This window comes from Notolepis coatsorum (assembly GCF_963971535.1).
Source record: "Notolepis coatsorum genome assembly, chromosome: 17".
NCBI lineage: Eukaryota > Metazoa > Chordata > Actinopteri > Aulopiformes > Paralepididae > Notolepis > Notolepis coatsorum.
Window position 1 is genome coordinate 81,785,407 of NC_140181.1, and position 26,251 is coordinate 81,811,657.

The 26,251-nt window shown below is 44.5% G+C and overlaps 1 protein-coding gene across 1 annotated transcript in view; it reads left to right on the forward strand.

Moving 5' to 3' along the window:
- The window catches only part of LOC311244108 (uncharacterized protein), a gene marked incomplete at its 5' end in the record, with an annotated part of 64,933 nt that extends 38,800 nt beyond the window's left edge, over nt 1-26,133 (forward strand). Inside the window, 12 exons of the mRNA XM_084333518.1 lie at nt 3,513-3,642; nt 4,717-4,824; nt 5,008-5,109; nt 6,794-6,904; nt 13,110-13,262; nt 15,121-15,206; nt 15,312-15,479; nt 19,178-19,290; nt 20,152-20,260; nt 20,612-20,710; nt 22,976-23,147; nt 25,906-26,133. Coding sequence (XP_084189644.1) covers nt 3,513-3,642; nt 4,717-4,824; nt 5,008-5,109; nt 6,794-6,904; nt 13,110-13,262; nt 15,121-15,206; nt 15,312-15,479; nt 19,178-19,290; nt 20,152-20,260; nt 20,612-20,710; nt 22,976-23,147; nt 25,906-26,039 — 1,485 coding nt within the window. The 3' untranslated portion in view covers nt 26,040-26,133. The remainder of the gene's footprint in view (nt 1-3,512; nt 3,643-4,716; nt 4,825-5,007; nt 5,110-6,793; nt 6,905-13,109; nt 13,263-15,120; nt 15,207-15,311; nt 15,480-19,177; nt 19,291-20,151; nt 20,261-20,611; nt 20,711-22,975; nt 23,148-25,905) is intronic.
- Between the last annotated feature and the right edge of the window lie 118 nt (nt 26,134-26,251).

A 26,251-nucleotide genomic window follows, 5' to 3' on the forward strand; every position in this document is an offset into this window, starting at 1 on the left:
AAATGAATCAATATCTGAAATGAAAAAAAAATATATGAAAAAAAATAACCCTAACTAACCTTACTGTCAAGCACCTAATATACTAACCTACCTACACTGTAGCACTCAACACTTTGATTGTTACTCAGTTGATGTTGTGCCCTTCCTGATGACTTGTTGTACAGAACCGTCAGCTAAATGACAAAATGTTCAAGGTAAATACTAATGAATTAACTAATATTTCTTTATTTAAAAATAGGGACAGTACATATTGATGAACACTTTCATGTAGATATGCCAGATTATAGCCAATAGGCTAATTTACACGTGTAGTCCCTTTGCAGGTTGATGTTAACACTATCAGACAAATTACTACACAAACTTCACAACCATAAAAAAACAGACAATAGATGAAACAGACAATGACAACACAATACATGTGATGTGAGACAAACCAGGGAAAAGACTATACGTTTAAAGTGCTTTAGGTACCAACTAAGTGTTAAAGTGACTGGTATTGTGCCAAAGTACTAATGTGCTCACATTAGTGGACCACATAGTTGATCCATATCCGCTTCCATTTTATATTTTGATAAATTAGGCTAACTTGCAGGCAGATAGCTTTCTACTGAACGCACAGAGAGGAAATTATCCTCACATTGCTGCATGACTATGTTGTATGTGTGCTACGAATAAAGACTTCTTTAAATCCAGTTGAATCTTTAATCTTAATCTACAGGTGTGTGTGTTTAATATTTGTGTGTGTGTGTGCATGTTCATGCCTGTTGTACCATGATGTAATGCGTGGTACCCTGTGGTTCTTCCAGGTGATGTGTAGATCTAACCTTAATCCTGCATGTAGCAGCTATAGGGGCAGCAGTTGAAAGTCTCTCCTCCTAATCCTATTATGGCTCCGTAAAAACAAAGGTCTCAGGGTGTATATAATCCCTTAGACGTACCGGGGAAGGCAAAGCAAGTTGATTTTATGAGAGTAGATAAACCCTTAAAACCCTGGGCCAAACCCTGGGATAGGCCTAGAAGGAGAAAAGCTACCAGTATGATGTATAGCGGCAGCACAAGGTTCACTTGTGTAATTCACCCTTGGGACAAGAGGGGTCGCCACTGAGTCAGCTCACAGCAGCTGTGTTGGGTGGCTTTTGGAGGGATCTGTGGTGATTATATAGTATCTATGTGGAGATAAATAGGGCTCAGTAGAGACGGGTCTGTGAAGGACATAGTATTTTGTCATCTGATCGGAGGAGTCAGTATGTTTGTAGCTACGGACCATCTCCAAAGAGACATGGTCAAAGAGGTCTTGACCTCATTCAAGTACGTGTCCCACTGTCTCCATAGCTGTTTTCAGTTATTATCTGGTCATGTCTAATTCTTTATTACTTTATCATTATGACTTTATTGTATTTTGCCTTACAGGGTTAGATGACATTCTTGATATTACATTAAACTACTACTACTATTACTTTTTTTTTTTTTTTGCTGTGTTTAGCACCTTGTTGACTGGCAGTCACTCACTCACTCACTCACTCACTCAATGTCACTCACTCACTCACTCACTCACTCACTCACTCAAAGTCACTCACTCACATACTCAGTCACTCAATGTCACTCACTCATTCACTCACTCATTGTCACTCACTTAATGTCACTCACGCACTCAATGTCACTCACTCAATCATTGTCACTCACTTAATGTCACTCACGCACTCAATGTCACTCACTCACTCAATGTCACTCACTCACTCAATGTCACTCACTCACTCAATGTCATTCACTCACTCAATGTCATTCACTCACTCGATGTCACTCACTCACTCGATGTCACTCACTCACTCAATGTCATTCACTCACTCGATGTCACTCACTCACTCGATGTCACTCACTCGATGTCACTCACTGTCACTCACTCACTCGATGTCACTCACTCAATGTCACTCACTCACTCATGCACTCACTCAATTAATGTCACTCACTCACTCGATGTCACTCACTCGATGTCACTCACTCACTCACTCACTCACTCACTCACTCACTCACTCACTCACTCACTCACTCACTCACTCACTCACTCACTCACTCACTCACTCACTCTCTTGTTTGTTTTCCTTACCATGTCCCAGCTTACTTTCAAGGCAGAGCTACAGATCTGTGTTCTTAGTGTTTACGTTTGTGTGAGCGTGATCCATTCATGTTAGTCTGAGCATGTGCAGTCAGCGCAGCACTAAGGACCTGCTCTGAGGCAGATGGCTTGGCCAGGAATCCTATTAGTCCTCATGAAGAGTGGCTAAGTAAGCCCTGCAACACAGTAAACTAGAAACCCAGAGACTCCGGTCCACTTTTAAACTGCTCTCTTTTGGCTTCTTCTCCCTAACCCGAGGGTCTGTGGCATCCAGCTATGTCTACGGATAAGGTACTGTTCTGGGGGCTGTTTGGAGGACCAGCTGGCCGGCCCGGCTGACCTGACCGGGCCTCGTAGTTTGGAACCGTGATTACAACCCTTAGAATAGACAGGACGATAAGAGGTCTTTTGAGAAACGTAATGAGGAGAGAAATGGGAAGTGGATGTAGCAGAGTTGTGTCTTCTTCAGTAATGTCCATTAGAATGTATTATGGCCACTAGAATACACTGTTATGGCCCTGTCTGGTAACATGGATCAATACATTGACTTCTAATTTACTTCTGATGGTGTAAATATGATCTGCTCTTTTACATTGATTGATTCTTTAAGAAACATTTATCGTGTCCAATATAAGCCTAATGCGATACAACCAGAAGAATCATAGGTCTATTTTGAAGGAGTTTAGGCTTGTTGTCTTATTGTGACCCATATCGTTACCCGGAAACATGATACACGTCCTGTTATGATCTGTCTGTTGATATTTTCGTTGCTAAGTTCACATCTGTTGTCATCCCTCTGATTGTATTAATATATATATATATATATTATAGTATTTATTATATATAAGGGTAAAAGAGCAATGAGTGGCATTTGTGTCTCACCTGGATGCGTGCCACGCATTTAGATATTAAATAAGATAAGATATTCCTTTATTGATCAAATGTATTGAAATTTGGACGTCATACAGGTATGGGCAGGGTAATAGTAGAAGACATAAATATAGGCAATAAAACTATAGTAAAGATAAAAATTATAATGATAAAGATAAGATACGATTAGATAGAAATAAGATCAAATAATATGAATTAATTGTAACCATCCCCTCGGTCCCAGAAACCTCTCTATTTCAGTTTGCATGGTTTCTTCTGATCTCATAAATCCATTGCAATTTCTCTGCATCTCTCTTGCATGAAGTGGAGTGGAGTGGGGGAGTGGTTAATCTTGTTAGAGAAAATCCTATACCTAATAATTATCTTGTTTGTCAATTAGTCTCTCTCTCTCTCTCTCTCCTCTCATTCTTTCTCTTCCTTCACTCTGAAATGTTGAACAAAATGATCTTCAGACGTCAAAGAGTACGAGTCTCACCGGTGCGTTACGCTCGTCCTGTCTCCTATATAGAAAACCAGTAAGAAGAAGCCGGAGTCAGAGCTCCCGCAGGCCGGCGGGGCTAATGAGACGAAGGCCAAGAAGACAAAAACCAAGAAGAGTGAAGCTGCGTCAGGAGGAGAAGGCGAAAGGTCATCGAAAGGTCAGCCTCTTTCCATACCATATACAGTATGAAACACCAATGGTTCGATGTTATGGGTTTTTGTCTAGTCTTTGTGTAAACAGTAGCTTTAGCGGTCTGAAACAAACTCTTTAGATTCAGAAAGCCATTCAGAACTAGTGCCACAACCGGTAAACAACCAATCACTGGTATCCTAAAATCTGAACAAGATAGTCCCTATTTGCTGCCAGGAATATTAATACCTATCTCCTGCCTAGTTTGTATATGGCAAGGCGTGCTTACTTCTGGGCCTATAGGGCAGCCAATCAGGTAATACATTTGAAATCTGTTGTTTGCTACACCCACCGAAAATGGTCTGCAGAATGCAAGGGAAGAAAGGTAGCTACTGGAAAATATATTTGTATTAGATTTGGAGGAAAGAAAAACTGTAATATGTTCCACATCCTCTATTGAATTACAGTATGAATTATATAAAGTTGTTGAAAAGCTACAAATATGTGACCTTTAAATCATAATTATAAGGCATTATTAAGCCAAATCTTACCAACATTGTTCATCACTGTATCCCTCTTCATTGCATTAAAGTCCCCATGAAACGGCTAGCAGAATGCTATTTGATTCCACATTTGTATGTGTTTCCTGTAAGAACAGGAAGATAGGGAGGGACTTGTCATAATTATGGATTAGTGTTTACAGTAGCCAATATCGCTGAATGCGCATTACAGTTGACTCATTAGCTAGCAAGCTAATGTTAGCAATGTACGTTAGCAACGTTACACAACATTAGTAATGTTGGCTAGCAACATTTGTTCAATTTAGTTAAAGAGGCCGAGTGCTAGCTTAGTTACAATGTGCTGTAAATATCATTCATTGGATGCTAAATTTGTATACGCCCCCATGTGCAGGATGACTCATCAACATTTTATTTTAGTTTTCCAGGAAATGACAAACTCTCAAATAAAATTAAGAATACTTACAAAAAACGTTTTTGTCATTGTTTGGACATATAGGCCTACTGGTGTATACTGTAAGTGAGAAGCAGTGCAAGACATATGTTAAAATAACCATCTATTTTGATTTCATGGGGCCTTTAAGATGGAAAAACAGTGAAGAAAAAGAAGAACGAGAAGGAAAAGGACAAACCTGAGACGACCGAGAAAGAAGTGAAGAAGAAGAAAAAGAGTCAGCCCCAGAAGAAAGAAGGTACAATCTTTTATATGACTATTAAAAAGTGAATGTGAAAAGTATGTGCATGAATATACAGAAACCTCTCCTCATTGACCATATTCACACGGTGGAGGTATCTGTATATTTATGCACATCCCAACCTGAGCAGGACATACAAGCAACATGGCCGCCGTGTGAATATGGTCAATTGTCTGTCAGGTAGTGAAGAGAACAGCGCGGAGGAGGCTCCCCTAAAAAAGACAAAGACAAAACCCTCAAAAGGAAGTGACGTCACCAAGGACAAGAAAACCAAAGCCAAAGGTTAGTGGGTAACTGATTACTTTGTGGTTTAACAGAAATGGCCTTCCAGTAGAGGCCTTAGAGGCCTTGCAGTAGTGGCTTCGCAGTAGAGGCCTCACAGGAGAGGCCTTGCAGTATAGGCCTTGCAGTAGAGGCCTTGCAGTAGAGGCCTTGCAGTAGAGGCCTTGCAGTACAGGCTTTGCAGTAGAGGCCTTGCAGTAGAGGCTTTGCAGTAGAGGCTGTGCAGTAGAGGCTTTGCAATAGAGGCTTTGCAGTAGAGGCCTTGCAGTAGAGGCCTCACAGGAGAGGCCTTGCAGTAGAGGCCTTGCAGTAGAGGCCTTGCAGTAGAGGCCTTGCAGTACAGGCTTTGCAGTAGAGGCCTTGCAGTAGAGGCTTTGCAGTAGAGGCTGTGCAGTAGAGGCTTTGCAATAGAGGCTTTGCAGTAGAGGCCTTGCAGTAGAGGCTTTGCAGTAGAGGCCGTGCAGTAGAGGCTTTGCAATAGAGGCTTTGCAGTAGAGGCCTTTCAGTAGAGGACTTGCAGTAGAGGCTTTGCAGTAGAGGCCAGTAGAGACCTTGCAGTAGATGCTTTGCAGTAGAGGCCTTGCAGTAGAGACCTTGCAGTAGAGGCTTTGCAGTAGAGGCCTTGCACAGAATGTTCTCTTTCTTACAACATGGCTGCCTCCTGCCTGTGACCATTGGTAACCACTTTCAACAGAAAATGCGTAATTTCCGTGCAGTGGTAGAGCAGGTAAAACACTGGAAAAGCATGATTTTACTGTTCTACTGTCACTTGTTTATAAGATCCAATAAAGCCAAATGATTGTGTTTGTGTTGATATCTTTCTCATAAATCAACACATAGCAACTGTTGTTTTTTCAGTTTAATATGTTAATATGTTGAAATGCCATTGCAGTCAGTCTCCAGTGTCATAACGCCCATTCTACTAATCACGGTAGTGTCTAGATCCCATAGCCCGGAATGGCGTTTCCATGGAAATCGTCACTTTTTGACCTAGCTGCAAAGCCGTAACTCATCATCATTTTGACCTAAAAGGTTGTATCTTAATCCATCCCTTATTTTAACCCTAACCTCATACAATGGGTAGGTCGGCAAGAGAACTGGGACCAAAAAAAAGACAAAACATGAAAAGAAAGAAAGAAGATAAATCAATATAAAAAGCACCGTTACAGTATTTGATGTTGGGAATGCAAACATTTCTCAAAAATATGTAGATAAACTACGAATAGCTATTTAATGTGTTCCTCAGTTAGTCAAAAGTGATGTGACAATAGATGCTTCCATGTTTGTACTCCAGTATGAACCCAGTTAAGATGGTTAGCATGCGGCAGCTATGTTTATGTTATTTCCTGCTTCCAAGCATAGCTTGTACTCGGCTCTCACATCTGAAATAAGAGGGAGTGCACAATGGCTGCAGCACACACTGCGTGGGCAGGCGGAGAGCAACAGAAAATACATGAACACACAAATAGATGCATGTAGGGCATGATCAAAGATAGATCCTGTCTAGTGTCTAGATCCTACAGCTGGAAAGGGCCTTTGTATGTTTATTTAAAATGTATAGGTGGTGGGAGTGGTTAAATCCATCTCCTTGCCTCAAAGGCTCACCCAGTAATCCAGATTACTTGCAAATCAACCCTTCGTTCTGGTCTGGGATTGTGTGAATGTTATTATGTACTTATTGCAGAAAATAACAATGACAGTGATGCCAAAGAGAAGAAAAAGGCCTCAAAGAAGGAACCAGCCACCATGTTCCTGACCAACAGCAATAAACCAGAATCTGTCACCAAGAAGAAAGGTGAGGGAGAGAAAATGATCAAATACCATTATACTCAATTCAGCATACTCAAAGTGACATTTCATTGTTAAAACAAGTGTTAAATAGCCATCATTGATGTAGAGTGTCTGGTCAGTAACATGGGTCTCCCAGTCTCTCCGCTCTGCAGTAAACACAAATGCATGTCCTGGTATCCTTTCCCTCTTTATCCAATTAGGGGAGAGAATCCTAGATAGTTTCACTTATTCCAAGAAATCTTGCCACTCCAAATTAGCTTACTGCACTGGCAGATTATTTTACTTGTATGTGCTTAAAACTAGTTATTAGTCCTTATTTTTGTCAGACCATTGTTGTACTGTGAAGTTCTCTCTCCTGATTCGATGAAGTGGGAACGGCATACCAGTACATGTATTCTCTGTTACTGCAGAGTGGAGGGACTGAGAGACCCATGTTACTGACCAAACACTTTATATCAATGATGGCTGTTGGAATGTAGAGCTATTATTTTAACATATAGACCACTTATTTCAACAAGCAAAAAATATCACTTACAGCGCCTTTAAAGGGGCACTTCACCAGTTTAGTTTGACAGTTGTTGAGAGTAAATTATTTTAATTCTGGCCACCAGTGATCATCAGGGACATTGAATCCTACTGTCATGTTAATTACAGCTCAATTAAATGATAAAGTAGCAGTCCCTATAAGACAAGATATTACTATTTTATCTACATCATTGCATGGTGCTGTCAATGTCCTTCAATATCCCCGGTGACATCACTGGTGGCATTATTCAAACACATGTACTCTCAATAATTGTCAAACTAAATGTGCAAAACAGTTTGGGATGTGTGTGAGATTATGTGCAAAATAGATCAGTGCCCCTTTAATGTCTCAAAAGAAAAGAAAACTTTAATTTCACAATATTTTATAGCTTTAGTATTTTATATTGTGATATTACATAAAGATAATTGTCTGTTAAAGGAACATGCCAACCTTATGGGAAATGTGCTTACCGTCTTCTCCAGTGTCAGGCAATAAGATGAATTTCCTCTCTGTGTGTTCAGTAGAAAGCTATCTGGCTGCAAGCTAGCCTAGCTTAGCACAAATGAATGGAAGTGGATCATCTAGCCTAGCTGGTTGCCTAGGCTAGCTTGGAACTGGATAGCTTTCTACTGAACACAAAGAGAGGAAATTGGTATCTATCTTCTTGTCTGACTCTGGAGAAGATGCTAAGTGCATTTCCCATAACGCTTATGTGTTCCTTTAAAACCAATGGGTCTCATTCCCCAAAATTGTCCAAAGAGTTCTCTTGGAAGACTTATCTTGGAACCGACTGAGACAGAATCAATGACAAGTTCACTCTGAGTCCCCAACGTGCTGGTAATATGTCTTAAGTGGCTCAAACGGTCGCACCTGTGACATCTGCTTGGGGAATGACACTATGTCTTAAACACAAACACGCGTTCCCGTCTAGGTCAATTTGCATACAAAACAACGCCTCCAGAGCTCCTTATAAGGCAACTTAATGACGCAGCCGCGTGAAAATGGAATGGCGGAAGCGCTTTGCGAGTCTTGCGACGCATCAAAATTAGATTAGATTAATGTATTGGCATCGTACAGCTCGTGGTACACCTGCCGCAGCACGCGCGCGCACACACGCGCGCGCGCAGTACTGTATATGAATGAATGAATGAAAACTTTATTTAACAGATTGCAGAATGGGTACAATACAGTACGGCTCAATACACACAATTGTTAAAGGGATGCAGACCAGAGAAAGACGTTTGTCTTGTTTACATAATATATATATAGCCTACGGCGTAATGAATGAATGCAGTATAGGCTCACTATTCCATTAATGACTTGTTTCATTAGGATCTAGTAGACACCACACATGCTCTGCCCCACGCACAGCACAGGCACAGTCCGCATACATACAGACTGTACCTACACTGCATGTAGGGCAGAGCACACATACAGCATCCACCAAATCCCAATGAAACAAGTAACCAGAATATATCAAGCCTATACCGTTCACTCATCAGACACGTAGGCCTTACTGGCGCACACAAGACTTGTTATGGAATATTAATGCAGTCTATTTCCACCGATTAGCTTTAGTTCTTATTTATTTATTTATCCATTGTCATTTCAGTGTTGGTGTATAGGCTATATAGTGTATTTCAATATAAGTTTAATTGATTAATGATATATTCGAAGGAATGCAGGTTTATATCAAACAACGGCCTGTCCCATTGTATACCATTAAAACAGATATGTAACAAATAAGAAATACAAATTCCACAGAAATAATCATTATTTTCAATCATTTCACAATAATTGCATAATTGTGTTTGAATATCTGAGTAATTAAAGTAATTATACATTTGTCCAAAATAGCTGGTTCAGATATGGTTAATCCAGCTGCCCTGTGATCAGATGAATCCATATTATGTTAGGGTTTGTAACCGACCCCAAGCGCAACGGCACAGAGAGAGTTGTTTCAGAGTTAGCCAAAGCAAGGGCGTATTTATTCTTAGAGTCACAAGATAGAATTAGGTTGAGCAACAGAACAAACGGGGAATCTGGCATGTGAAGAATGTTTGCGGCTCTGCAGATTCTCCCAGAAGGTGATGGTGAGGAATTTGCTTGTGACGTCTGAGCCGCTCTGCAGATCCCCCCAGCCAGAGCGCAACGCGTAAAGCGGGCAGATAAACGAGGCGTAGCTTAGTACGGGGAATCAGGTTTCTCCACAGGGATACTTCACGAAAGTCCTGGGAAGCAACAGACAGGGAACAGCGACGGGAAAGAACAAGCAAATGCAGGGAATACTCAAAACGATCCAACATCGATATTAGGGGAATCAGAGTATATAAAGCCTCTTGGGGCGCTGATTAGAACACACATCAGGTGCGTGATGGTAATTGATACTTGACTTAGAAGTGTGCGTTCGGCCACGGACCAATCATCACAGAATCCTCACAGTACCTTAAAGGAACGGAGCGTGGCGGGGAATGCAATTAATCAACAAAGTACCTTAAAGGAACGGAGCGTGTGGGTGAGGAGCGGACCAATCATCACAGTACTTTAGGAAGCCTGTGGTGGGGAAAGAACCAATCCTCACAGTACCCCCCCCTCCACGGGAGCCACCCGGCGACCCACTCGGCCCCGGCCTGCCCGGACGGGACCGAAGGAAGCCGGCGATCAGGGGCACTGGAGAGGGGGACAAAGACAGAGGCCCGGAGAGGGGGACCGGAGACGGGGACAGAGGACCGGCGAGGGAGGCCGGAGACGGGGACAGGGGCCCGACAGCGGAGGCCGGGCACGGGGACAGAGGACCGGCGAGGGAGGCCGGAGACGGGGACTGGGGCCCGACAGCGGAGGCCGGGCACGGGGACAGAGGACCGGCGAGGGAGGCCGGAGACGGGGACTGGGACCCGGTGAGGGGGCTGGACGGCACCTGAAGACACTGGGCACGACAGGAGGAGCTCCACCCCTTGATGGTACCGGAGGACCAGGCGATGTGGGGCTCGTGCAGCGCGAGCAGGGCCTGCCCAGGACCACAGGGACAAGAGGAGAGCTGGTGACGAAAAACTGGAGTCTCTCAACGTGGTTACCAGCAACGGTGAGAAGGACTGGACAGGTGCGTTGAGTGACGTCAGCCAGGCGGCGATGATCCACGCGAAGACCTCCAAGGGCCTCTCGAGGTCCTCAAGTGGAATGTTGGCCCGGGTGGCAAACCCAACATCCATGAAACTCCCATCAGCACCAGAGTCCATGAGTGCACCCACCGTCGCCCGCTGGTCCGCCCAGGCTAGGGTGACGTCCGCCAGACGGTTAGGTGGTGCACGGGTGGGGGAACAGGAAAAACGGCTCACCAGGATCTCCCGGGGTCCCGGCGAGCCTGGTCTTCTTGGCCGGGTAGGGCAATTGGAGACACGGTGTCCATCCCGGCCACAGTAGAGGCAACGGCCGGACCTGAGCCTGGACTCCCGTTCGGCCGGGCTAAGGCGGTTGCGTCCCAGCTGCATGGGTTCCTCCTCGGTCACAGCTCGGGAGGGAACAAACCCACCAGTCACGGAGGGGGCAGGACGGTCAGCACTGTAGAGGCGGCCGCCGGGAAAGGGAGCCCCTGAGCGGAGGTCGATGGCACAGTCGTAAGGCCGGTGAGGCGGAAAGACCTGAGCCCTGGACTCACTGAAAACCTCCTCGAGGTCGTGGTACTCTGGGGGTACATCTGGGGTACTGAAAACCTCCTCGAGGTCGTGGTCCTCGGGGGGTACGTCTGGGGTACTGAAGACCTCCTCGAGGTCGTGGTACTCGGGGGGTACGTCTGGGGGTCCCCGTCGTGCTCGCTCACGCCTTCTCTCCCGGAGGCGTCCGTCGATGCGGATAGCGAGGCTGATCAGGCCCTCGAGAGAATCGGGCTCCTCTTGGGTCGCGAGCTGGTCCCTTACTGCGTCGTTGAGCCCCCTCAGGAAGGTGAGACGAAGCGTTTGATCGTTCCAACCGCTCTCCGTTGCGGCCAGTCTGAACTCCAGCGCGTAGTCTCTGACACTGCCACTGTCCTGCCGGAAGGTGCCCAACCGAGCTCCTGGGTCCTGGCCACGGGCTGGGTGGTGAAAAACCCTGCGGAGCTCAGCCACGAAGTCTGGGTAGGAGAAACAGAAGTCTGCCCCCATTGCCCAGGAGGCAGTGACCCACTGGGCTGCCCGGCCTGAGAGCAAGTTAGTCATGTAAGCCACTCGGGCTCCCCTTGAAGTGAAACGACTGGGTTGATGACGAAAAACCAACTCACATTGCATGATGAATGTGGCACAATCCTCGAAGTTACCGTCGAACAACCGTGGTTCGGAGAGACGGGGCTCCCGAGGTGCGGGATCGGGAGGCGCGGGACCTGCCAGGGCTGCGGGTGATGCTCCGGCCGAGGCTCCTGAAGGAAGTGGGGTTACAAGCAAGGTGTTAACGGTTTCACTCAGCGCTTGTAAGTGGAGGAGAATACTAGACTGCTGGCTAGCCAGAGCCCCCAGGGACCCCTGAATAAGCAGGACCTGCTCTCGGAGTTCCTGTACAGCAGCCGCAGCCGCATCTAGCTGTAGGCTGTGTTCCTTGGTTGACTCAATCTGGACTGCCAATGCTGTTCTGACTCTCTCTGTGTCGGCTGGGGTCGTCATGGTTGGATCGTAATGTTAGGGTTTGTAACCGACCCCAAGCGCAACGGCACAGAGAGAGTTGTTTCAGAGTTAGCCAAAGCAAGGGCGTATTTATTCTTAGAGTCACAAGATAGAATTAGGTTGAGCAACAGAACAAACGGGGAATCTGGCATGTGAAGAATGTTTGCGGCTCTGCAGATTCTCCCAGAAGGTGATGGTGAGGAATTTGCTTGTGACGTCTGAGCCGCTCTGCAGATCCCCCCAGCCAGAGCGCAACGCGTAAAGCGGGCAGATAAACGAGGCGTAGCTTAGTACGGGGAATCAGGTTTCTCCACAGGGATACTTCAAGAAAGTCCTGGGAAGCAACAGGAACGGGAAAGAACAAGCAAATGCAGGGAATCCTCAAAACGATCCAACATCGATATTAGGGGAATCAGAGTATATAAAGCCTCTTGGGGCGCTGATTAGAACACACATCAGGTGCGTGATGGTAATTGATACTTGACTTAGAAGTGTGCGTTCGGCCACGGACCAATCATCACAGAATCCTCACAGTACCTTAAAGGAACAGAGCGTGGCGGGGAATGCAATTAATCAACAAAGTACCTTAAAGGAACGGAGCGTGTGGGTGAGGAGCGGACCAATCATCACAGTACTTTAGGAAGCCTGTGGTGGGGAAAGAACCAATCCTCACATATTATTTATTTTTCCGACATCAAATGCGTAATTTCTTATCGTACAAATATTGTCATATTTATTTTAATTATGATTAAGTAATTAATTCCAAGGAGGCCTGTAGCGTTGACATGAAGGAATCATATGGAAACACAGTCTGTCAAGTTAATAAAATGTTCAATTAGTCAATCAATCATAAGTGTGCTTCTCAGCACTCTTAAATCTCCTCTCAGCCACGCTCAAATCTGATCTCAGGAAAATTTGGGGAATTGCGCTACCAGTCCTAATATGTCTTAAATTGGCAGAAATCTGCCTAAGAGGACATTTTTGGTCGTAAATCCGTTCGGGAATGACACCCAATGACTTTGTCGTGATACATTTTTGTTCCCCCTGTATAGCGGCTAAATCTGAGAGTGACAGCGAGGGTGAGTCTGAGTCTAAAGCTGGTAAAGGCAAGAAGAAGGCACGCTCCAGCTCTAGCCCTGCCTCCATGTTCCAGAGCGGGGATGAAGAAAAGGCTAAGAGCAAAGGCAAGAAGGGGAAGAAAAAAGGTACATTCGTATTTGATTAGATTAGATTGGATTGGATTGGATTCTATTCTATTCTAATTGATTGTCATTATACAGTACAAGTACAGTACAATGAAAAGTTTGGCATCCAACCAGAGTGCAAATGTAACAGTAAAGTGCAACAGCAATATACAATGTAGGCCTACAGGTGATTAAACTGGGTACAAAATATATAAATGAGTACTACTGAGTGTAGTGCTAATCAGATGTATGTAAAGAGTTGTAGCATAATATGTACAGTGATACAGGTGTAAAGACAGTATGGTAGTAGTCATACTGGCCAGCAGCATAACTAGTAAGAGTAGGATATGTACAGATATAGATATAGTATCTACAGATATGTAAAAGGACTATGTGCAGGTAAATACAGACAGGTGTGGGATATGTGGTGAGAATAAATAATATATATTTATGGTGTATAAGGTGTATAAGTAAGTATATAGAGGGGTTATATGCAGGTATATTCAGACAAATATGTATATATATATGCAGTAAATATAAGAAAATAAATGTATAAATAATGTATAAATAAACGGTATATACAGCATTGTTGTACATGCTATCATACAGAGTATACTGTATGGGTATGAGGTTGGTAGTTAAGATTATTATGATTACTATGATTACAGTGTAGGGCAGTTGTAGACAGTGAAAAGCAGTAGGTAGGTATACATAGTGTATAGACAACCGAGTTTGCAGCAGTTTATTATTATTAATAATAATAATAATAATAATAATAATAATAATAATAATAATAATAATAATAATAATAATAATAATAATAATAATAATAATAATAATAATAATAATAATAATAATAATAATAATAATAATAATAATAATAATAATAATAATAATAATAATAATAATAATAATAATAATACACTTTATTACTTTCAAGAATTTCAACCCAAAGTGCTTCGCAGCAGTGATGTAAACACAAAATATAGTAGACATGTAGACATAGGCATAAGATTTGCATAAAATTGGCATAATTATAGAAGCATAAAATGAGAAGATAATTGATATTAAAACCATTTTTTATAGATTTCTGTGTTAAAATGTCCAACCCCAAGAGGGTTTCCTGCACAAGTGCCACCCACCTCCAGGATCTGAGTGAGGCCCCACTTGTATTGGCAATCGTGCAGTTTCAATCTTATTGATTATGATAGATTTCTGACATTAACTATAAAAGACGATTAGACTATAACCATAAAGGACTATTAGAAAGCCATTGATTCCATATGACGAGTAACTAGGACTGCTAATATACTGATATATTCAGATATCGGACCAATACCAGGCTAAGATAGGGTATAAGTGTCAGATATACTATGCATATAGTCTGACATGCACTCAAGGAGAATGCAGGATCTCTGACGTGGAAGGCTGTTAGAGAGGCTGCTGGGTCTCTCTAATGGCTGAAAACGGGTTGATATCTCAATTATTTTCGTCCAGTGACCTCAAACCATACGGTGTAATTCTATATAATTTGGTAAAGGCAATGGATTGGCACGGTACTCTGTCTCTGACGACGGTAATAGAGAGTAACTAGCCTCACTCCGTACACCGCTGTATGATGTGATATTCACCTAATGCTTAAAAGGCTCTCTATCGCATTATCTACTCACCATGTTTCACACCTCCCTGCCCCCTCTCTCTCTCTCTCTCTCTCTCTCTCTCTCTCTCTCTCTCTCTCTCTCTCTCTCTCTCTCTCTCTCTCTCTCTCTCTCTCTCCTCTCTCTCTCTCTCTCTCTCTCTCTCTCTCTCTCTCTCTCTCTCTCTCTCCCCCTCTCTCTCTCCCCCTCTCTCTCTCTCCACCTCTACCTGTGCGTCACAGCAGGACAGGAGGAGAGTGATGAGGAGAACATGGAGGTGACGAAGAAGAAGAAAGTAAAAGGAAAAAAGGTCAAGAAGGTCAAGAAGGTCACGTGTCATAATCCTATGAGTCACCCTGCTCTTCTCAGTTGTCATGGCTTAGATCTTCGAGAGGGGGCAGTGTGTCACAGTTCAATCTGTTCTTCCCTCCAGGAGGAGAGGCCTCCGTCCCCAGAGGTGGAGTTTGACGACCTGGAGACGTTTGTCCTCCTGCCGGTTCCTGAAGGAGTGACAGTGAGGTGTAAAGTAACGAGAGACAAGCGAGGGATGGACCGAGGCATGTACCCTACGTACTTCCTGCACCTGGACAATGAGGACAAGGTGAAGGGGACAGAATACCAGGAACCCCTCGGATCGTCTCTTATTATATTATAGTATATTAGATTAGATTTGATTAGATTAGATTAGATTAGATTTGATTTGATTTGATTTGATTTGATTTGATTTTTATTTGATTTGATTTGATTTGATTTGATTCAAATGTATTGTCATTATACAGCACAAGTACAGTACAACAAAAAGAGGTTTGCAGAGTGCAAATGTAACAGTAAAGTGCAACAGCAATCAACATACAATGTACAGTTGACTAAACTGGGTAAAAAATATACAAATTAGTACTACTGTACTGAGTGTAAATGGTAAATAAGAAAATTGAATGTGTAGTGTAGTGTAGTGTAGTGTAGTGTAGTGTAGTGTAGTGTAAAGACAGTATGGAGGGGAGTCCCGTCCACCCGCCCGTCCTAACGAAGGGGGGGAGGCACTGCAGTCAACTACAACCAATGTGCGAAAAAGGGAACCAGGCACCCCAGAACGCACAGTGCAAGCGGGACCACGTGTGACACAGCACTCCGCGGTCCACACCCACACACATCTGCTAGCCCACCTGATGGCGGGATGCAGGAGAGGTCCCGGACCTCAGGACTGCCTGGGAGACAGAACCCCCAGTCATGTCCATGAGGTAAAACCTAACGAAAGGACCCGGGGAGGACCAGGAGGCCGCAGCGCAGATGTCCTCCACCGAGGCCGCCCCCAACAGGGCAGCGGAGGCCGCCAGTCCACGAGTGGAGTGTGCCCTGACACCCGCGGGGGGAACCTGTCCAGCCAAAGTGTAGCAAAGGGCAATGCCCTCGCACAACCAATGTGACAGGCGTTGCTTGGACAGCGCCTTACCCGCACGAGAGCCACCGTAACAAACAAACAGTTGATCGGTAGCCCTGAGATCCCGCGTGCGACTAAGGTAAACCTTCAGCGCACGGACAGGACACGACAGGTGAAGGCTCGCCTCCAACTCACTAACGTGAGGAGGAGGGTGAAACGCCTGAAGCACAATATCCCTGGAGCGATAAGAGCTCCGGATATTCTTTGGCACGAAGACCGGATTAGGCCTCAGAGTCGCACTGCTATCGGCCCGAATAGACAGGCACTCTGACCTCATCGAGAGAGCACACAGCTCACCCACGCGCTTAGCGGAGGTGATGGCCAAAAGGAACGCGGTCTTAAAGAACAGTCGATCCAATGGCGCCTGCTCAAGAGGCTCAAACGGGGCCTTCAACAACCGTCCCAGGACCAGTTGGAGGTCCCAACTCAGAGACAGAGAACGTACCACAAGCTTGAGACGCCGTGCGCCAAGCAGGAACCGTCTCACGAGAGGGTGGCTGAACAGTGTTCTGCCCTCAAAGCCCACATGACAAGAAGATATAGCTGCGGCATACACCTTCACTGTCGAGGCCGACAGGCTATTCAGGATAGACTGGAGGAGGGAAAGAACCGAGTCCAGGGGGCATGACGCCGGGTCCAGGCCCCCAACCTCACACCACTCTTGAAACGTACGCCACTTCCCTGCGTAAACCGCGGTAGTGGACGGAGGGCGCGCGTTCTGGATGGTGTTAACCACAGTAGGGTTAAGACGCATTCCCTTCAGATTCACCCTTTCAGCAGCCAAACCATTAAAGGCTGCGCCAGAACAGGAGGCAGAAACAGCGTTCCGCGTTCCTGTGAGAGGGCCCGCGGTGACCACGGAACAGGCCACGGCGGGGCCACCAAGAGCTGAATCAGGGCCGGGAACCACACAGCTGTGCCCCGGTCCGGCGCGACCAGGATCAAAGTCCTGCGCTCCCGACGTACCCGCTCCAACAGCTGAGCTATCGGGTGTATGGGGGGGAACGTGTACAGAATCCCGGGCGGCCACGGATACATCGAGAAGGCATCCACTCCCAGAGAGGGGTTGTCCTTCCGACCGACCGAGAACCACAAGGGGCACCGGTCGGGGGCCTCGCGCGCAGCCGCTGGCGAGGCCATGCTCTCACCTCTGGCTGCGTGGTGTGGGGCGGCATGGGGCCACGGTCAAATACCGCCCACGCCTCCGTGGACAGACCAAAAAGTCCATCCACGGAGAGGGGAGCCCTGAGGAGGAGACCTCTCCTCTCCTCCTCAAGGGGAGATTGCTCCAACCAAAGATGCCTGTGAACAAGCGTCGACAGCATCCTAGCCCTCCCTGCGGTTATAGCTTGCGGCTGGGTCAAAAACTGAATAACATCAAAACCTTGTGCGATGGTTTTGAAGGCCCCACCACCCGACACCATTTTTGACAGAAAAGCAGCCAATTGAGCAATGTTATTAGTTGCTGCTAAATTCTGTACTGCGGCGGTATAAGCTTCATCAGCCCACTCAGCCACCTGCCGGGCCGACTCGCCCTCTGGCGTCGGCTTCCGGGCGGGATACCGTTCTACCATGCCAGGGCAAAGAACCGATGCCACCCGCTTCTCTAAGCACGGCACACCTGTCCTGGGCCCTGTCGTCAGACCATCCACCCGTGTAAAGGGTAAATAAGCCTCAGCCAAACCCCCATCATTAGACACCGATTGACCGTCAGCAATGAAATGGTTAAGCGGAGGGAAAACTGGAGACAGTCCCGGCGGGACACATGGGAACGGCGCCCCAAAAACATTAGCATTAGCAGTAGCTGCGCGCGCCAGGATAATTGGAAAAACATTCAACAACGAGTCATGTTGACCACATTCATCCAAATACCCAGCCCCCCACGCCAAAACATCGCCCGGTCGTCTCACAAGACAACGAGTAGTATTGAATAATTATGCTAGTACCAATGCCTGGCGTTGTCTGTCCTACCTGAGCGCGGCGTCGCTCGACTGCCAAACACTGCGCATAGTCCATCGGTCCACTGCCAAGAGACGAGGAAAGTTCAGTATAGGGCCGACATTCCGTCCGGACGTGCCGAGAAGGGTCCGGGGGCTGGCGAACCTCTGGCGAAAGTCCAACATTGCGTAATCTCTCCCTTTGCTTCATAACAACGTTCCACCTGGTTGAAGTGCATATAGCAGATCCACGGATGGAAAAGAAATAAGGAAGGGCGTGGACGTGACCACTTCCTGTGTCTTGTAGAGGCACGCACGGGAGTAGGCGTGGTCACATGCAAGTGAGGTGCATGTGCAATTTTTCACGCGCACAGTAGGTGCTGGAGATGATATCTCATAATGGCAGAGCGAGACGCGATTGGCCAGTATGAATATATAACGGAGATCGACGGAGTGCACACACACACACACACACACACACACACACACAAATTAAAAGTTCAACATCAAATGTCCTGGCGGAACTCTGTCAAAATTGACCTCTCTCAAGCTCCATCCTCTTTTCTTGATCCTCCAATCACACCTTTTGCTTTCCTCTGACAAAGGAAAGCAACAGTTGTGATTAGAGGATCAAGAAAAGAGTGCGGGTTAGAGATTACCCAAGGGGCACTGAACACACTATAAAACTATTTGCACACTATACAAATGTGCAAATACTTCACCATTCTCCATAAATCCCCATGCATGAATAATGCATTTTAAATCCTTCCAAAATATAGATTCAATAGATAAACTAAATTATAAAAATGCCGTAAACTAAAGCTACAGTGGTTATGAACATTTCTAATGGGATTTGGAAACAAAATAATGTTTACAATCTAAAGCAGATAAATGCAATCCTCTCTTGTCACCTGCTTCTCTCAGACGTTTCTATTGGCTGGGAGGAAAAGGAAGAAAAGCGCAACTTCTAACTATCTGATCTCCATCGACGCCACAGACCTCTCCAGGGGAGGGGAGAACTTTGTAGGCAAGCTGAGGTAAAGACATGTACAGGCTTGTTCAGGCTTTCATATCCCATCGCAGGTTTATAATAAATGATAAAATATATAATAATAAATTGATAATAATAAAAATAGTATCCCTGATATATCTGTTTGTACTTATTACACGCACACACTGCTGCTAACATATACCTTGTATTGTATAGTTTGTATAAGATAAGATAAGATAATCCTTTATTGATCCCCTTGGGGAAATTCGGGTATAGATAGAATATATGTTGTGTATTATGTTTAGTTTATAGTTTAGTTTATAGTTTTAGTTTACAGTTAGTTTATTTATAGCTTATTTAGTTTATAGTTTATTCATACAGTTAGTATAGTATAGTTTGTATAGATAGAATATACGTTGTGTATTCTGTTTAGTTTATAGTTTTAGTTTACAGTCTATAGTTTATTTATAGCTTATTAAATTTGTATTGTTATAGTTGATATTTATAGTTATAGTTATAGTTTGTATAGATGGAATATACATTGTGTATTGTGTTTACAAGTCTACTACGGTTGAGGAGCCAGGAAAAATAAGCATCTCACGTTTCTGAAATCTGAATGTGTAGGTACGGTGTGTGTGTGTGTGTGTGTGTGTGTGTGTGTGTGTGTGTGTGTGTGTGTGTGTGTGTGTGTGTGTGTGCGTGCGTGCGTGCGTGCTTGCGTGCGTGTGTGTGTGTGTGTGTTTGTGGTTGTGTGTGTGTGTGTGTGCGTGCATGCGTGCATACGTGTGTGTGTGTGTGTGTGTGTGTGTGTGTGTGTGTGTGTGTGTGTGTGTGTGTGTGTGTGTGTGTGTGTGTGTGTGTGTGTGTGTGTATAAATGTCGCTTACATGTGCGTATGTCTTTCCCAGGTCTAACATGGTGGGCACCAAGTTCACCGTGTTTGACAGCGGTCTCAACCCAGACAGAGCGCTCAGAGACCTGTCCAACGCCCGGCAGGAGCTGGCAGCCATCATATACGTGAGTCATAGGCTGCACGCCTCCATGAGCATCTTCTGGATTGACTTGTTCTACCACTTCCACATTCTGCTTGTTTCATCTACTTATTGTTCTCTTGTTTGTCTTGCGTCAAAAATGCAAATCAGAATCAGAATCAGAATCAGAATCAGAAAAGTCTTTATTGCCAAGTAAGCTTGCACATACAAGGAATTTGTTTTGGTCATTTGGTGTATCAACATTAACAACACTATCAACACTTACAAAGCAAGTAGGAGTAAAAAAAAATTATAATAATAATACAAATACAAATTATATATATATAGGATAGGGCTGTATCACAGAAAACTAAATGTTCCGAGTCTATTATTCCAGGATACCAACGTCCTGGGATTCAAAGGCCCTCGGAAGATGACCGTGGTTATTCCTGGGATGGATGAGGAGGATGAGAGAGTCCCCATCCGGGCTCGCAATGTAGGTAACACCTAACACCTGGGAACATACCTATCTCAAGCTCCGCCCTCTTTTCTCAATCCTCCAATCACAACCATTGTTTGTCCGACGGGAATCGACAGTCGCGATTGGAGGACCAATGGAAGAGGGCGGGGCTTGAGATTGAGTCAATTAGACAAGTACGATATGAAGAAGTATAAGTCTGTTTTATCTTTTATGTTTTCAAATTAACAATGTTTTCAAACCTAATTATCTAAAGATGGTAAGTTGGAGTCTTGTGTACATTCATAGATACAGAGAGTAGAGGTTGAGTATTTTCAGACAATGTAGCTGTAGGTGAATCACAAACATTAATTTAATAATTGCAAATACATGCGCTGTCCAAAAAAGACTCAAAGGTTCAATTAGTGAGCTATCAGTGCCCCCGTGTGGTCATAGAAGAGATGCACCATAATTAAAACAGGGGCTTATTGTCTGTGGTCAAGAGGCATATAGAGCTTAAGAGGGTTTAAGTCTCTTTGTCTGTCTTGTGACTTTGTGCTCTGGGATCATTACATTTCCTGTATATAGTGGAATCATTGTTGAATGATTGTTGCATGATATACTGTACCATGTGCCAGCCTCCTTTTGATAACCGCCATCATCATCTTGGATATCACAACCGGGTGGTAGTAGTAGGTGGGAAAGATCATTAGTTTAACTCCAGCATTAGCTTAGATATATTTGGCATGGCTTAGATATATTTAGTAAGAGGGTGGCTGGGTGGCGTAGAGGAGATTGCACTCGTCACCAATGCAAGAGACTCTGGTATCGAATCCCAGTCTCAGCATTGCCTTCGGCTTGGGCCGGCCGTCGTACTGGCTCATTTGGCAGAGTCAGCGGGTGGAAGTCGATGGGTGGGGATTGAACGTTGTGGACCGCGACCCCTACAGGTCGGTTGGGAGACGCCTGCACAGCAGAGACAGGAAGTGGCGAGGGTAGTGTGAGCTTCCCATGCGTTACACCTCGCCAATGAGAGTCCGCACTGGCAGGCGAAAAGATGTGACAGGCTGCCTCCTCGTGTGCCGGAGGGAACACGTGATGCAAGGCTACTATCCTCTCTACAACCGACCAGTGGGGGGCATAGTCGAGCAACGTTCAAGACAGGGGAGGGGAGAATTGGATGCGTGAATACTTTACGCAAGCAAGTTGTCCTTTTGCGCGATTGGCCACTGACGTTTCTGGTCATGTGACATGTGCGCCCAATCGTGTGACGGCAAGTTCTTTGGACGGTTAAGCTTAGGCGCTCTTTCGAAGTTGGTTAAGGTTAGAGTTTGTCTTAGAGCATGGCAATAGAACGCCAGCCCTGATTCCAAACTCTAACCTTAACCAACTGCGAAAGAGCTTAACCAGTGATAAACTAGGCGTTAGGTCGTTTGCAGGCTGTTCGACGCGGAAATGGGCTAAGACACTGCTCGTCATGCGATTGGGCGCACATGTCACATGACCAGAACGTGCGTGGCCAATCAGAGCGCAAAACAGGAACGCGGAAGGACAACTTGCTTGTGGGAAGTATAGACGCGAATTGGATACACAAAATTGGGATGGGAGAAAAATAGAAAATAAGGAGAAAAAGTGGATAAAAAAAATTAAATATATATTTAGTAAGAGAGTTTGCCTATAGATTATTTGTTGTGTGTTTGTGTGTGTGTGTGTCATGTGGTCCTCTTTGATGGAGAGGTGCAACAAACACTGGTATTTGTTCATTTTTAAGGCCCTTATTGGTAAGCTAACTTCTTATACACATCATTATTGGTAAGCTAACTTCTTATACTACATCATTATTGGTAAGCTAACTTCTTATACTACATCATTACTGGTAAGCTACCTCCTTATACTACATCATTATTGGAATGGAATTTTGGTATGGAACCGTTCTAGTGACTGGCTGGTCCTTAAGGTCCTCTCAGTTAGTTCTGAACAGGGTAAATCTGCATTTTGCTATGATGCCCCTCTAGCTCATGAAATGAACTGTCTTTAAAGCTTGAGATTCTCCACTCTGTTGCAGAATTTAAAGCCTTGATCTCCAACCTTTGTCAACCAGGTTGTACATGTTTTAATTGATTTGTTATCCTTACTTTTGTCTCGCCTTGTTGTCTTATTGTTATTATTTTATATGCCGTGTGATTTATTTCTTGCTCATTTCTATGTACACTTGACGTGACTGTAAACAAGGGAAACCTCAGTTGCCTTTAGAGTTTAAACAAAGGTTTGAAATGAAATGAAATGAAACGTGTCTGTCTCTAGGACACTGATGGTCTGCTGACGCGCTACCAGAACAGACAGATGGAGAGCCTCATCGAGCTGCACAACAAGACGCCGGTGTGGAACGAGGAGTCAGCCTCATATCTGCTCAACTTCAACGGCCGCGTCACACAGGCCTCCGTCAAGAACTTCCAGATTGTCCACAGCAAAGACAGTAAGAGACAGAGAGTGTGCAGATCCAGGCTTAAAGGAACACGCCAACATTTTGGGAAATTAGCTTATTGTCTTCTCCAGAGAGAGACAAGAAGACAGATACCAGTTTCCTCTCGGTGCGTTCAGTAGAAAGCTATCTGGCTGCATGTTAGCCTAGCTTAGCACAATGAATGGAAGCGGACAGTGCCGGTTAGCCTTCAGGAGAGGTGTTAGTTGGACAATCGGCACTGTCCGCTTCCATTCATTGTGCTAAGCTAGGCTAACGTGCAGTCAGATAGCTTTCTACTGAACGCACAGAGAGGAAACTGGTATCTATCTTCTTGTCTCTCTGGAGAAGACGGTAAGCTAATTTCCCAAAATGTTGGCGTGTTCCTTTAACACTTTGAATGCCCAACCCGAGTTTTCTCGGGTTTACCCCCCGCGGGTTGAATGCCCATAACGAGAATATTCGTTTTTTCTCGTTTTTATTTTTTTATTAGCGATCTGAATTCATATTTCATCAACCGAGTCTACCGTTGGTAAATCAGCCACCTCAGGCGCTCAGATGTGAAAAAAGCGCCCTCTATCGTCTCCCAGATGGTAATTCACCCTTTTGGATTGGACTCAATGAAAATGCATGGGGGAAAAAAACCCGGACTCCACATTTTACTTCTCACGCATGTAACCGGGGCCGATCAGCTTCATTCTGGACCCTCAGAGCAGCGGGGATTATGTGTTTTACAGTATACGCGGTGGATCAATAAAAGGATCGATTTTTGGAATGGTCGATCAGGAATTGGAATAATCCATTTGGATACCATCTGATCTCAGGTAAGGAATCTATTTTACCAGTATTAGGATAATCAGACCTTTTTTCACAGAGATATAAGCTTTCCCCCTATATGTGATATGGCTGTTTTGACTGTGCGAGTGATCAGGAAATAAGAGAATCGATTTACAGCTTGCGGCACCAGTGTGCATACGTACACATATACTATCGATAATCTAGCGTTTATTTGAAAACGATTCATAAATAGGCCGAACAATGACAACATTCTAGAATATTCCAGTAAAGGGCGATTATCATGGAATCTCTTATTTTTTCCGTGAAAACGAGGGCTTTTCAAAATGCTATAAAACGGAAATGAACCGATAAAAAAACAATCCGCTTCGACAATGTTGACTGGAAATGGGTCATTGATAATGCGACGGGCAGATTAGACACATACCATAATTTAAAACATAGATTAGGCGATATTAACGTTAACATTGAAGCGGATGGTGGGCATTCAAGCACTAAATGTGCGCCCCCTGCTGGGCATTCAAAGTGTTAATATCATGTAGTAAAGGATCTTCAAGTGTAGCCCTGTGCTTGCTGTGTGGGCAGCGTTCCATTAGTTGGCAGTGTTGAGCGTCTTTGTGTTCCATTCAAATTATGTTGATTACAGGGATCAATTCTCTTTCAATTCAATGAATCCAGGATGTGCATTTTCTCTCAAATTCAAATACTGGAAGACCTTTGGCATGGGAAGGTTGTATTACCCAGCCTATTGACAAGGAAATTATAATAAATGTTCTGTCATCAACATGTAAATCACATTTTAATTGATTGAATTGAATGTGAATTGATCCCAACCTTGGTTGATGGTGGGTTACAGTAGGCTACAGTAAGCCCCGCCCACTGAGCCTATAACCCAACCCTAATGTTAGTCAAAACCTTAACAGTACTTCAATCATACCAATGTTTTCATTATATATGCATTTAAAGACCCCGTGCAATGGCTAGCAGAATGCTATTTGATTCCACATGCGTTTCCTGTAAAAACAGGAAGCTAGGGAGGGTCATGGATATTGATTGCTGTTTACAGTAGCCAATGGCTCTGAATTTGCATTACGGTCCACCCATTAGCTAGTAAGCTAATGTTAGCAACGTTATGCAACATTAGTCATGTTAGCTAACAAGCTAACATTGAACATTTGTGAGAGGCCGAGTGCTAGCTTATTAACAATGTGCTATAAATGTCATTCTAGAAACCATTTAATTGGATGCTAAATTAGTACACGCCCCCATGTGCAGGATGACTCATCAACCTTTTTTTAATGGTTTTCTAGGAAATTACAAACACTAAAATACCAGGACACCTACAAAACAACTTTTTTGGCATTGTTGGGACAGATACTGGCGTATGAGTGACAATCAGTGCAAGACAGATGTGATAAAAGAACATAGGCCTAAACGTCTATTTTGATTTCATGGGGCCTTTAATTAAGTATTAGTATCGTTGGCGTTTTATGTGGTCCCTCCTGGTTATGAATATGCTGAGAGGTTGATGCGGATAATTTAACTCTAACTCTATCCGAGCTCCGGGGGGATCATCAAAGACAAGCAGGCTATTCTCGGTCCTCACTCCACAATGGTGGAACGAATTTCCCACAACAGTCAGGACAGCCAAAACCCGCCCAATTTTCCATTTGTTGACTAAAAACACACTTCTTCAATCAATATCTGAAATTATTATTATTTTTTACTCTCTTTCACTACTCTGCTACTAAGGAATCTACCGTGCCTATATTATTACCTACTATTCTAATATGCACTCAAGTCTGTAGCACTCAAATTCGACACTGTTTGACGAACAATGTTACTTACCCTTACCTGCCAGAGTTGTACCCTTCCTGCTGACCTATTGTACAGAACTTTTTGGATAAAAGCGCCAGCAAAATTACTAAATGTAAATGTATCATTTCAACCGTCTCCATTTGCCTCCCTGTTTCCACAGACGATTACATAGTGATGCAGTTTGGACGGGTGGCAGATGACGTGTTCACACTGGACTTCAAGTACCCCATGTGTGCCGTCCAAGCCTTCGCTCTGGCCTTGTCCAGCTTCGATGGCAAATTGGCTTGTGAATAACATCAGTGCTGGGTCTAAAAGCTCACACTGCATCCACCGCCACCGCTATCCGCTATTGCTCATGCAGAAATATGCAGAAGGTTCTTAACCCTTTCACAACCACACTACAGAAGGTTAACCCTTTCACTACCACACTACAGACGGTTCCGAAAGGTTAACCCTTTCACTACCACACCGTCTGTAGTGTTGTAGTGAAAGGGTTAACCTTCTGT